Source organism: Drosophila ananassae, chromosome 2L (assembly GCF_017639315.1).
Source record: "Drosophila ananassae strain 14024-0371.13 chromosome 2L, ASM1763931v2, whole genome shotgun sequence".
NCBI classification, from domain to species: Eukaryota; Metazoa; Arthropoda; class Insecta; order Diptera; family Drosophilidae; genus Drosophila; species Drosophila ananassae.
In genome coordinates, this window is record NC_057927.1 from 26,364,750 (window position 1) to 26,378,091 (window position 13,342).

Consider the following 13,342-nt stretch of genomic DNA (forward strand, 5'->3'; position numbering starts at 1 on the left):
ATTGTAGTAGGAATTGTTTATCTGGTCGCATATATGCACAAAACATTTATTGAAACATTTTTAACACCCTAAAAATCTCTTTATTTTGTTAAAAACCATTTTTCGGAACTTGTTTGCGTTGTAAAATTCATAATTTATTTAAAATTTAAAAATTCGGCCATTTTAATTATTTTTGGTTTACAGTTTTTGAAAGAAAAAAAACCGTTCGATTTTTTTAAATAAAAAGGACAAAGGACAACAATTTTAAGAATTTTTAGAACAAGAAACTGAAAAGGCAATTTTTTGCCTTTTATTAGTGGTTTTCGGATTTAATCGCCATTGTTTCGGTACAACTTAAAACAATTTAGTCATTAATGCTACATATAAATGTTATCTCATTAATACTGAATAAAACGAGACAACTATTATTATGAACTTAATTATGAAAATTGTTGAAATTATAACGCTTTTCTTTCTTTTATATACTACTATTTTATTTTCTTTTGGTCAAATCCCGAAAACCAAATAGTTTTTTTTTATTAGGGAAATATGTATGTAGCCCTATGAGTATTTATGAGGGACCGTAAATAATGTTTTTCTTATGGATTTAGATTTAAAAATAGAAAATAATTATTATCTGTTAATTTTTTTTGTTATCACTCGATTCAAGACATCGTGCTGCTTTTAATCTTTCTGGATATTTAATTGCATATATGTATCCTTAGGCCAAATATACAGGTATAAATTAATGCGATGATTTTTTCGCGATCATCCTACGACATATGTAATAAAATATCTAGAAAATTTAATAATATACTGCAATTATGATAATATTCTAAGCTCTACTATTTTCTTTCGGTCCCCGGGATTCATATAACCGAATTACTCCTAAGATCACATAACAAAAACCAACATTGGCTGAGAATCACATTTTCCAACCAAACATAGAAAGAGGGTCCCAAATACCAAATAAACTCCAAAATGATTAATGGTGCTTATAAAATATATTAAAAATTGTCAAAAAACTTATGAGTCCTCTAGATTATCTATGGCAAGAGCTTTTTAGAGTACGGGTGTTTAGAATATATAAATAAATAAATGTAAATAATTGTGACAAAGCCAGGCATCTCGGGTTGATCGACGATCTATTGTAGGTTCTGGGTGATCCAGGGTAGCATGTCCAGTACGTTGGCAAAAAGGCCTGGCTGATTTTGGTTCTGGCCACACCGTTTCTCTCCGAACGAAACGATTCCATACTGGACAAATCGGAAGGAGTTCTTGAAGCGATGCTTAATAAAAACCGGGCCACCGGAATCCCCCTGGCAGGTGTGCTTCAGTTCACTACCCGTGGCACAGATATGGTTGTCGTTCACCTCGTCATTACCATAGAACTGCCGGCACTCGTCCAGACCCTTTCGTTGGATAATGGCCTTTTGGAGTACAGAGGGCTCGTCCGTTTTATCAGTCCGACCCCAACCGGCGATGTAAAAGTCTTGGTTGTAGCTCAAATCCTGGGACTTCTCCTCGATGGGCAGGCAAATGGGCTTGATGTGCGACTTGGGCCTTATAATGCCTTTCACCTTAATGACGGCAATGTCGTAATGAATTTGTCCGTGAACGTAGTTGGGGTGAACTCGAATGTCTTCGACCTCATAGTCCTCGTACTCCTGGCAGACAACTTTGGTCCCACCCAAAACAGCACAGTCCCTCTCAGTCTCCAGATCGTGTTCCCCCATACGAACAGCAATGCTGAAATGAAAAATTCAAGGCTTAGTCATCAAACGAAGCTATGAAATTAAATAAGCTATGCCCTCAAAATGGTATGCTTAACAAGTGGTTAATTACCAAATAATACTTACACATCTGGCTGCTGGACAATGCAATGGGCCGCGGTAAGGATGTGATTCTCGGTTATAAGGCTTCCGGAGCAACGGAATGGTCGTGGATCGTCGATGTCGTACTTGAGGAGTGCCATCCAGGGGAAACTACCTTGTCTGGCTGGCCTACCACCTGAGACTTTGGGGTTTCCTTGATTACCACATTGCGTGATCGAGTTTAGTAATCTTAAGCCCTGCTGATCGATTCTGTTTATATCGGTGGATTGTGTTTTTGTTTGAACTTGCGGAACCAACGTGTTGATCTGACAACACACGTATGCACCCTGAGAAACACTTGTTAGAACACTGTCTTTAAGATTTAATTTCATACACTTACACCTCGTCCGCTATTGCACGTCATTTGCCGCAATTGACTGCGAAAATAGTCTGGGATGCTTCTGCCATAGACATTGAGGAGCTGGTTTACAAAAGGACACTCCTGGGCGCGAATGCACTGTCCGGTAGACCCCGATAGAGTCAAGCACCTATTCTCTGAAATTCATAAATGTGATTCCTTTAGCAGGGGGCTTCTTCAGCTGATCCTGAGAACACTTACGGCTGAGAACCAGCAATGGCATGCCTATTAAGATTAGACAAAGGCCCAGACTAGCCATTAATAAACCCATCCTGGCTTATTTCTGTGATACACGATTAATTGACGGGGTGGGTGTTCCTGCTGCTATAGGTGATAAACGAATGTATTGAAAACCTGTCGCGAGAACGGATGCCGATGCCGTTGCTGTTCTCGTGAGGAAGATGAGATAACGTTATTGGACTTGCAACGCGCGCGCTCAACCGATGATCGCAGAATGAATCTGAGGCTGTCGTGTGCCAGGCCTTTTGTAGTTCCGATTCGCGTGCTCGGACAAGATGCCCGGTACTGACCAAGTCGACGAGCGCAATCCCAGATCAAAAAGCGGCTTTCTCATCCCATGAACAGGTTCTGACCAGGTTCTGACGCCAATAGACCGTGTCATGTATTGGCTACCATATCGAGATGGCGTCTAATAAGTCCGTGGGAAATTACACTTATTGTTTAGGTGCTATGTAGTAGGCGATACAATCTATATCGCATATTAGTGATATGATATCACTAATGTTTTTGGGAAGTTAAAAATACTGAAAATTCTGAAAATTGACAACTTTTAAGATAATATTCAACAAAATATCTAACAAGTTGAATAGTTAGAACTATCTTTATTGCTACGAATTGAATTTGTCAAGTTTGATATACATATTTTTAAAAATAATTAATTCGTAATATGATATCTGCTAGATGATATGATATTTAGCCAATAATACGAGTGGATGTGAGCTCGGGAAACGTGATTAAATTCTAGGAAACCCCATACAAATTGGTTGCTCTCCCACTCTAGACTTGTATCTCTTTAGAGTCTCAGCCAATATCTCACTATCCCATAAATATATGCAGTCTGTAGACTGCCGGACACTGGTGTCTCGGGGACTGGCACGCTTACAGCCCGCGTCCAACAGATGGGCCAGCACCCATTATAGGCGGTACTTTTTTCTCAATTAATATTATTTTTTCTCATTTCAGTCGCAAGTTCCCCATTTACCTGGTTACGCCCATAAGACAGATCGTCGGGCATCGAAACCCGTTCTTTAGGATATGTGTAACATGGAATTTCCAGAACAGAAATTCCCAGCATTATTGGCAAGATCTTTAAATACGCGATGCGTGCCACACAAAAAAATCCCCCAAAATCATGCGGTTTATTAATTAAAAAATGAACTTTACTCCGTATAGAATATTAATGCCTTCCCTTAGGATAGGTCGGAAGCAACAAGTACTTGAGAAAAGCATTATTCCGATTAACTAATAATTTAATTTGCGACCCTTATCGCGTCTCAACATTCAGTATAGCTTATATACTAGATGTATTATCTCCATTTGATTAACAACTCGGTAATAGCACATTTCCTCTACAGGTCTTCTACCCCCAAGCAACTTAGCTCAAGAGGCTTAAACAACATTACTCATACCTCTATTGCACAATCTGATGCTAAATATTCATAAATAATAAAGAGATTGAGCTCAGGTTAGTTGATTGTTGAATAAAAAGCCTTTGAGTAAAGAGCTGTAGGTATGTGTAATTATGATATCATGCAAACTGAATAAAATTTAATAATTTAAAATGATATATTTCTTGTATTTATTCGAATATATTTGCATATTTTCAACTATATCAAACTATGACTCATTGCACCCGTCAAGATATTGAAAATCTATGTAGATTTTAAGGGAATTTTAAGGGAAATACATTTTCCTTCGCCATGAATATGAGTCATTAATTAATTTCATTAAGGAATATATATATTTTTTATTCACCCGATTCCCAACAAAACCACAAGCTATAATTAATTTTACAAATATGCACATCATATCTATATATTTGAGAATTTACAAGTTACTTAGAATATTTCATAGTCCGTGTATGGCCATGGTGTCCGTAATCCACTGGACGTACTCCGCGACATTAGTGTATAAGCCCGGAAGACTGATTTGGCCGCAAGAGACTACGCCCTGGCTCACGATGCCGAATTCCACCATGCGCTGAGCAAACTCACCCAAGTAGCGGGCTGGAGCTTGAAGGGGACCTCCGGAATCGCCCTTGCACGAATCCTGCAGGTCGCCGCCACCCACACACAGTTGGGTGGGAGGCACTGCCCGGCGGTAGGCCTGAGAGCAGGCGGATCGGGGCTGGAGCGGCACATTGGCCTGGAGCAGGACATCCGACGAGGAACCGTTCTCAGTGGTGCCCCAGCCAGTCACAAAGTAGGTGTTAATCTGCTCCGCCTGTTGCTTCAAGTCATCCGTGATGGGTAGGCAAATGGGTTTAATGTGCTCTAGAAAAAGTATATATTCGTTAAGAATTCGAAATAAAAATAAAAATAAAAATAAAACTACTAACTCTGGAAAGACACAGTGGTGTTGAGACGCAGCAGTGCTATGTCGTTCATAATGTGCCGGGAGTCGTACTTCTCATGGATGAGATACTTCTCAATTCCCACATCCAGCACTGGTGGAGCACACTTCTTTTTCCGTCCCTGCTGCCTGCAGTCCTCCAACGTGGAAATGCGATGCTCGCCCAATCGAATTTCGTAACTAAAGGTAATTTATGGATAGTAACATTCTATGGATTAATATTTCAGTTCCTTACAGTTCAGTCTCATGATCGTGTACGCAGTGGGCAGCGGTGAGGATATAGCCTTCGGAATACAAAGAAAAAGTTGTAATACTTTTTTTGTTTTTGAAAAACAGATACCTACGATCTGAGATGAGGGCGCCACCGCATAGGAATCGGGACTCTCCAAACTGTAGGTATCGAAGCAGGGCCATCCAGGGCCTGGAGGAGAGCTTCACCTCGTATCCATTGGCTACTCTTTGGTTAAGGAAGTTGCCGCAGTCGAATTTTTCATCCTTCAGCAGGGCCATTGTCTTGGAGTTGTGCTGGATTTGATTCGATGCACAGCAGAAGTGGCGCTACAGAGGTAATGTTTAAATATTAATAAAGAATTATATTATAGCCTTATATATTTTGCTTCCTAGAAAGACTATCAATAATTTATTCACAAAGCTAATTGGTTTGCAAAGCTATTCTATATGTAAACAAGTCTGTTAATTAGAATACTTTCTCGAGTCTTATTTGCAATGTGCAGTTTGAAAGCAAACACCTGTGGAAACTATTGGGGTTCCCCTTAAAGGTTTCCAGCGTATAGACACTCTCAGGGCTGCAACTTACCACTCCATTGAACTCCCCGCACAAGGACTTCTGCAAATAGGCTGCGAATTCGGGAGGCACTTTCTGTCCGGACTTCTGGCTCTCCGTGAGCCGCTCTTCGATGTTCCGACAGGATGAGAAGGGCAGACACAGGCCGGTATCGCCGTCGGGAGTGCTGCAGTCATCGCCATAGGCTAACCCATGTAATTGTACAACAATATTAGCATTGCACAAAGCCGGATCGCGGATTCGCGAGAACTCCTCTAACCTGCTCGGGCGGATCGCACTCCCAGCGACACGAGGGCAACGACTACGAGGCTGCCGGTTATCATCTCACTTGCTTGATTGCTGATCGGACCTCAACTGGTCGTGGTGCGATGTGGAATTCTAGACGCTCCAAGCTCGACTGGGAGCCGGAGAGCCGAGAAGTCGATTTTTATTTCAGTCCACTCCCCAGGCGAGCGAAAGAGATCACAATTTAAATCCCAGCTCACCACTTCGCTCCACTAAGAAGCACAGATCTATGAAACACAGTCTGGGAATACCCATATACTTTAATGCAACTTTTGTCTCACATCTTGGCTCCCAGGCAGGTAATAAGAAATGAAATAATAATAAATAAAAAGCCAAATAAGATCTAATAAACTTGAATCTCCCATTCTCGATCTCTCGGTTCTCGGTCTTCTCTCGTCAAGAAAACTCGTATTTCTCAAATCTCCCAGAGATTCGCAAACAAACAAAGCCGCGTCACAATACCAAGAGCTCTGAAGCTTATTGACAAACACTCATCACAAAGGATCCCATAAAGCAGAAACGCGAGTGTTTAACTTTTGTTTTAATTTTATTGTTTATCGCACATCAAGATCTAGTCAGTGGTACAATGGCTTAATCGGTCCGATCGATCGTTTCGGGGCATGGGGGTTCTAATTATTGATACAACTAAGTTGACCTTTGTAACAATAAATTATAGCAAAAGCTGCGTAATTGCGTTAATAAATATCAGACATGGCTCAACAACAAATAAAATCGTCACTCAGTTATATCTATGTATGGATATAAGGGAACTAAGCGATAAAAACAAATGTCATAGTACAAAATTTTGGATAGTTGGTGGTTAACGGCAGCAAATTTAGTTGTTTTACATGTGGAATCGGAATCGGTTGGTTGTTTCATGGCTGGTTGATTGGGTTGCTGGATTGTTCTCACCAGTTCTCACCGTAACAGTTAAATAGCTCTGCTGTCTAGCCAATTTTTCTAGGCGGTTGGTCGGTTGGTTGGTTGGTTGGTTCGGGATGACTAGTAGTTGGCTAATTTACATAATTTCTTCTTTTTCTTTTTCTGTGGGGCAACGAAAGGGAAACATAGCAATAGATAAATCAATCAATTGTCGAATTTTGGAAGCGGGTGAAATTAAGCAGTGAATTTCATCTATGTTCTTTATAGATTTATAGCTCGCTTGATGCCGCCGTCATAGTTAGTAGCTAGTAGACATTAGCAGATCAGATCAAAAGCTAGGATGCACAGAACGCTAGAGGTTATGGCAAGACGCGAATAATGCAAAGCCAATTGGGTGGGTGGGTGGTTACAGACAGCAAACCAAAAACAAAGCACAAAGAAATTTAGATAGGATAGTAGTTGGTAGTATGGGGAACGGTAGAATACTGCGTAATTGCATTTTCAGAGGCTAGTCACATCGTCACAGTCATCGTCACAGTCGGCGTCAGCTTCGTCGTTTGGTATCACAAAATTAATAAACATGATAATTTATACAAATATCAAAACTGGCATACATACATACATAATACTATGAACAATTTTGAAAATACACTTAGGAAGAAATCAGTGGACTCCGTCGTCCATCTTAAGCCATTATACTCTCCCTCAAATGGGGCATTAGATTAATAATATTATTAACAATTATTATTGCTGATTCCATCTAACTATTCTGAGCGCATCGAGCTTGACAAACGGAGTCCACTGATTTCTCAACAAACATTTAAACAAAGTGAGCTCATTTTGGAGTTTCTAGTCTAGAGTAGGCTTGGTTAGTAGTCGATTTTTGGTTGGTTGGTTGCTTGGTGCTCATGGTGAACGCTTGGAAGTAGTAGAGTGGGTTAGGATGCAAAACAGAGTGGTGCCATCAATCAGTCAACCGAAATTGAACGCTTTTATGCTTTTTATTTGATGGCGGCAATGAGCGGGCTTTCTTCGCCTAGAAGAGAATAGAGAAAAAATTAAATTATCACTTTGTTTTCCATAGAGTTTGGTGGGGACTAATTCACGAGTCTTAATGTAGGGCATTCGGGGCCAGGCCCAGGTCACCGGCATCGAGCTCTCGTAGTTGAAGTTGTACAGCTGGTTCTCCAGCCACTTGCGCTTGTCCTGTGGCTCGGGGTACGTAGATGCCAGGCCTAAAATATTTTCATTTAAATTCTGTTTTTTATATTTCTTATTCAAACTTGAATTACCCTTGTCGTAGGCGCACTTGGTCACTCCAATAGCTATGTTCATTGACACGTCTCGGATGCTGGATAGCGGGGGATACAGTGATCCACGCTCGATGTCGGCGGGCTCAACAAAGTTTGCCAGCTCCTGGGCGGCGATCAGGAACATCTCGTCGGGAATATGGTGCGTTCCCGTGCAGATAACACCCAATCCCACTCCCGGGAAGATGTAGGCGTTGTTTCCCTGGCCGGGATAGTAGGTCTTGTCGCCCATTTTGACAGGTGGGAATGGAGAGCCCGACGAGAAGATCACGCGAGCCTAAAAATCATACACATATTTATGGTGTTCATTTAGGTGAATAATAAAAAAAGTTAACTCACATCCGTATGGTGGTAAGCATCTTCAGCGGTGCACTCCGCCTTGCTAGTGGGATTGGAGAGGGCGAAGACCACGGGTCTCTCGTTGTTATCGGCCATGGTGCGCAGGATTTGTGGAGTGAAGATGCCAGCAGCAGCCGAAGCACCAATAAGCACCTGCATACAAAAGTTGAAATAAGTATAAAATATATTAAAATCGAAGATAACCTACACTTGGCTTGATGGTGGAGACAATCTCACCGAGATCTGTCATGGGCGCAATGTCCTTGGCGTAGTTGACTTTGTGGCCTTCCAGGCTTCCCACCTTGCGGGTCGTGGTCAGCAGACCGTCAATGTCCACCATGTAGATTTTGTTGTAGGCCTCCTCGATGGGCACGCCCTCCGAGACCATAGCCTTAACCGTCAGGTCGGCAATGCCGATGGCCGCCTCTCCCGCTCCAGCAAAAAGGAAAGTGTAATCCTTGAAGGATTTGCCTGTGATGCGCTTGGACGCGTACAAGCCAGCAACAGCAACGGCGGCGGTGCCCTGGATGTCGTCGTTGAAGGTGCAGTATGTGTTGCGGTACTTGTCTAGGAACCTAAATGCATTGTGGTTGCCAAAGTCCTCGAACTGGATGAGTGTGTTCTGGCCATAACGCTTCACCACCGCCTCCATGAACTCGTCAATAAAATCGTCGTACTCCCGACCAACAACCCGCTTCTGGCGCAGTCCCACGTACAGAGGATCCTCGAGCAGATCGATGTTGTTGGTGCCCACATCCACCACGATGGGCAGGCACTGGTGCGGCTTGATGCCAGCCAGAGCCGTGTACAAGGCCAGCTTGCCTACGGGAATGCCCATGCCGCAGGCACCCAGATCGCCCAGTCCCAGGATTCGTTCGCCGTCCGTTACACAAATGGCGCGCACGTCCGGTTCCGGCCAGTTCTTCATCACATCGAAGACATGTCCCCGATCGTTAAAGGTCACAAAGAGTCCGTGCGGGCGACGGTAGATCAGACCGAAACGTTGGCAGGCCAGGCCCACAGTGGGCGTGTATACAATGGGCATGAGGTCCTCGATGTTCTCCGACAGGAAGCGGAAGAACAGGCGCTCGTTACGATCGTACAGATCGCTCAGGTACAGGTACTTGTTCAGCGGCTCCGTATAGCGATTCACGGCGATTTTGCAGAGCTGCAGCTGTTCCTCCTGCGTCTTGAAGCGAGCCGGCTGCAGTCCGTGGATGCCCAGTGTCTGGCGCTCTTCGAGGGTGAAGGCCAAGCCCTGAAACAGCAATGGTGTTTGTGATTGGTATAATACTTTATCTTTTGATACCCTACCTTGTTGAGGCGCGGATCACGAATGTGATCAATACCCCGCACTTGGCCGGGGGTGATGATGTCGCCCGACACCTCCTGGTACCTACGGACGACCGGCGCTGTGGCTGGTGCTGCTGTCGAGGGCGCTCCGGCTGCAGTCGCCGTCGCTGAAGTGCCGCACCGGCACAGCTTGCCCACAGTTCCACATAAGCTGGAAATTGCAAAGAGTACATTACTTGGGCCATTTTATCAATTGGAGGACCCCCCTAGCACTCTCGACTGTGCAATGGGGCTGAGGATGGGCCACCCACCGGCTGACATTCTTGACATTGCACTACAAGTGTTTTTCCGCCTTCCCCTGACTACCCCTTCCACCCCAACCCTCTGCAAAAAAAAAAAAAACTACTCAAGGTCGCCGTCAGCTGCTTTTTGTTTATCACCGCGTGGGGCACGCCAAAATAAAAATATAAATATGTATGTAGAACAAGGAAACTAAGCCGCATCGTTTACAGCTCTGCCCCCAGACCAGAACCACTGGAGATAAGGGGGATGGATGGCTTGACGACAACATCGTGATAAAATCTAAAACAGATGCCGTCATAATGTTAGTAACACTCTTAGAATCTCTAGATTGTGTTAAGATTTCAACTAAAGTTTGCACTGAAAATGTTAAAAAATATATTTTAGACCGTTCCTGGCATTTTGACATTATATGGAGGAAACATTGTTTATTTAATAACGATTTTATAGAAAATATTTATAGAATAATAATATTGATATTCAACATTTATAGATGAAAATATTCAAGATTTAACCTAAAATGTTTCAAACACTCAAAATAGAACCATTTTTACAACGTCTAGTCTTAATGAAAAAAATGGTTAATATTATTTTTATTTATAAAAATATCAAGTTTTCATTACTATTGCATTTTATAAACTTTACAGGCTTAGTTTAAATTATTAATTGACTAGGTAAAAGCTAAACTAATTTAAATCCTATGAAATCCCTTGCTTTGTAGAGGATAAAAAAATGTCAATTTTTTTCTGCCCACTAAAAGGAATTTTAGATTTTAAAAAACAATTGAAGTTAAGTTAAGGAACTGTCGAAAATCTAATAGAATAGTTATTTTTAAACTCAACCCAGTGATGGGCTCTTAAGTTACACAATTCAGGCGCATGATTTCCCTATTTTTTAATTTAGTACATGAAGTGCAGTTCTCAAAATTAAAATTAAAAGATTAGATTTTAGATTAAGTACCAAGTAAAAAAAAACACATTTAAAGTGGGTTACAAAACAATCACTTGATTGAAAAAATAAGCACTTGACAATTATTTTTGAGTCATTGGTGGGAAAGGCCCACTCGAAGTTTAAAAATAGTTCGCTTGATCGTGTGGTGCTATTGGACTGACCGGAGTTGTGCTATGATATGTTTTTTCGCTAGTTTTCAATTCCATTAGCTGGTGCTAATTACGCTAGGGGCATAGCACAGAAACAGAAACAGCACCAGAATCAGATACAGAGGCGTGTGACTAATGTTTGCGGTTCTTTGATGATGGAATGGAATATCGCCAGCGCCTCCGATCGGATACGGGTTGTAACCAGTTAGTGACGTGAAAGCGGCCGGAGAAGCCCTCCTCTTCGAGTGCCTCCCTCTACTGATAATTATCGTTTAGGTAACAGTATCGTTCAATTCAGTTTTTGTGGCTGTTTGTACGGAACTCACATGAGCACTTGTCAAGTGCTAAATAATTTCGCATATCTACGGAATCTACACGGAATAAGAGCGTGCCGTAAATTTTGGGCCGCGTTGGGTGGCTGGCTGGCAGAATATTGGGGCATATTTTGGGCCCTAAACTCCCTAGGAAGTGTACTCTAGAAGCCATGAGACCTAGCCGAGTTCAACAAACTCTTGTTTGCCATTCGGATTTTTATTTTTTGGCTCTATGGGGCCAGCTAACGGTTCGCGTGGGAAAGAGACAGCCAGCCAGCGGACCAGCTGAGAACTTTTTTTGATGAACTTGGCAACGGAAAACGCTTACAGAAGCGAAACACACATTTATTTGTTTTTTTTTTTTTTGGTATACACACTAATTTTAGAATTCGCCAGACAATTTGTGAATATGTGTCCATGTCCATGGACTTTGAAGGTGTTGCATTGATTTTTTTCAGTTGTTTGTTGTTTTGGCAACAACACGGAAAGGTAAAGAATTAAAAAAAACGAGAGGAGCACTTATGCAATTGCCAATGAAAGTGAAAATATTCTAGCCACTAGCGAGAGGAACTGGGGAATAAGGGTCAATGTCGGGCCATGTGCGAAGCCCTCACAGAAACCGAAAGCTGCAGAAAATAGCAAAGGGGAGGCAAAATACACATCTGGCAGTAACACGAAGTCTTGGCGGCTTCGCGTCTGACTAGGTCACTGGGCTACCAGCTGGGGCAGCTCCTCCTCCTCCTCCTTTGTCACAATGTTGCATAATCCACAACACACCCATACGTCCTTCGTCCTCCTTGCCACGCGAAGGAAAACAAATCGAAATAAGCTCACCTGGGTCGTGAGAACATTTTTGTTTCCTAGAATTGCTTTCCGTGCGCCACTTGATTGCTATTCGTACTCTCGTCGCGCTACTATGCACTATTTAATACTTTTATACGCGTCCGCTGGTGCTGGCGTTATACGACTTTTCCAGGAACAAGAGTGGATGTGGATATAAATGGGGATTGCGCGGTTCCAACCACCCCAACTTTGACAAGCGAGCAGTACGGTCCTATTGAGTGCCAAATTTGAAAATAAAGCCCTTTCCCCAGAGCTTCGCAGGCAGCCACACTAAAAGCTCGCAAAGAGCGCTTTCGAGGTTGAACTAGATCACACTAGATATGCCAGATGTGGGCTCGGAACTAGTTTTATTCCTCAAATTTGATCTCCAAGTTTAATATTACTTCTTTTTTATTCACGTCAAAGAGTCCACCATCATTATTTATTTTTATATTCTTATTTTGTTAATAATATATTTTCTTACTTTATTTATTTATTTGAAATAAAACACAGTGTATACTACGAGATATGAAACATTTACGAATATTTTGTGAAATTCTTTGTGGTTTTTAAAGGAACTGATTCGTTTAAGCTCTAGTTTATATAAAAACCTAAACGAATCCTAATCTCTAGTTTATAAAGGAAGAAAAGTCTAAATACTCTATATTATTTAGACAATAAAGGCAGTATTTATGAAAACTTTTATTCTGTCATAGTTCACAAGTTATTAATACTTTCATTTGAGCGAAAGTTATCAACATCATATTAATTGGGCATGGAGATACATATGTACAAAATAAAAATTAAATTTATTTAAATTAAAGTCTGTAAAAAAATGTATAGAACAGTGTGGAATCGTGTCTAAAGTTTACGAGAAAACTAACTTAATTTTTTCGAAAAAAAATTATGAAAAAATCAATTTTGGCTTTCAATATCGACATGTTTTAAGTAATTGAAAATGTAGTGCATCTTCTAATATAATAATTTTAAATTTAATATTAAGAATTTCTAATTTAGCTATTTTAAGTACTTTGTTTCTTCAATTTACCGATGCACTGGTCATGTAGAAGATACATTTTACTGTTATAA

General features: G+C 41.5%; 3 protein-coding genes and 1 long non-coding RNA gene across 5 annotated transcripts; 1 reads left to right on the top strand and 3 right to left on the bottom strand.

Annotated features, from left to right (window-relative positions):
• Positions 1 to 964: 964 nt before the first annotated feature.
• On the bottom strand, positions 965 to 2,713 carry LOC6505924 (serine protease grass). The gene is made up of 4 exons (XM_001964592.4): positions 2,413 to 2,713; positions 2,194 to 2,348; positions 1,839 to 2,140; positions 965 to 1,728 (listed from the first exon to the last, which is right to left on the bottom strand). The coding sequence occupies exons 1-4, from the start codon at positions 2,480 to 2,482 to the stop codon at positions 1,125 to 1,127; spliced, it is 1,131 nt and encodes a 376-aa protein (XP_001964628.1). The 5' UTR covers positions 2,483 to 2,713; the 3' UTR covers positions 965 to 1,124.
• Positions 2,714 to 4,235: 1,522 nt separating this feature from the next.
• On the bottom strand, positions 4,236 to 6,023 carry LOC6505923 (serine protease grass). Its single transcript, XM_001964591.4, has 6 exons — positions 5,868 to 6,023; positions 5,621 to 5,793; positions 5,148 to 5,361; positions 5,039 to 5,087; positions 4,790 to 4,983; positions 4,236 to 4,724 (listed from the first exon to the last, which is right to left on the bottom strand). The coding sequence occupies exons 1-6, from the start codon at positions 5,929 to 5,931 to the stop codon at positions 4,300 to 4,302; spliced, it is 1,119 nt and encodes a 372-aa protein (XP_001964627.1). The 5' UTR covers positions 5,932 to 6,023; the 3' UTR covers positions 4,236 to 4,299.
• Positions 6,024 to 6,101: 78 nt separating this feature from the next.
• On the top strand, positions 6,102 to 6,653 carry LOC123257047. The gene is made up of 2 exons (XR_006506977.1): positions 6,102 to 6,192; positions 6,295 to 6,653. It is a non-coding gene; the product is annotated as an uncharacterized LOC123257047 (long non-coding RNA).
• LOC6505922 (NADP-dependent malic enzyme) lies at positions 6,422 to 12,649 on the bottom strand. Of its 2 annotated transcripts, none has more exons than XM_014905352.3 (7): positions 12,266 to 12,649; positions 9,739 to 9,928; positions 8,633 to 9,682; positions 8,425 to 8,577; positions 8,068 to 8,362; positions 7,846 to 8,010; positions 6,422 to 6,937 (listed from the first exon to the last, which is right to left on the bottom strand). In XM_014905352.3, the coding sequence occupies exons 1-7, from the start codon at positions 12,280 to 12,282 to the stop codon at positions 6,912 to 6,914; spliced, it is 1,896 nt and encodes a 631-aa protein (XP_014760838.1). In that variant the 5' UTR covers positions 12,283 to 12,649; the 3' UTR covers positions 6,422 to 6,911. The 2 variants fall into 2 exon arrangements, with proteins under 2 accessions (XP_014760838.1, XP_001964626.1); XM_001964590.4 differs by having other exon boundaries at positions 6,422 to 7,811; positions 7,882 to 8,010; positions 12,266 to 12,643.
• Positions 12,650 to 13,342: the final 693 nt, after the last annotated feature.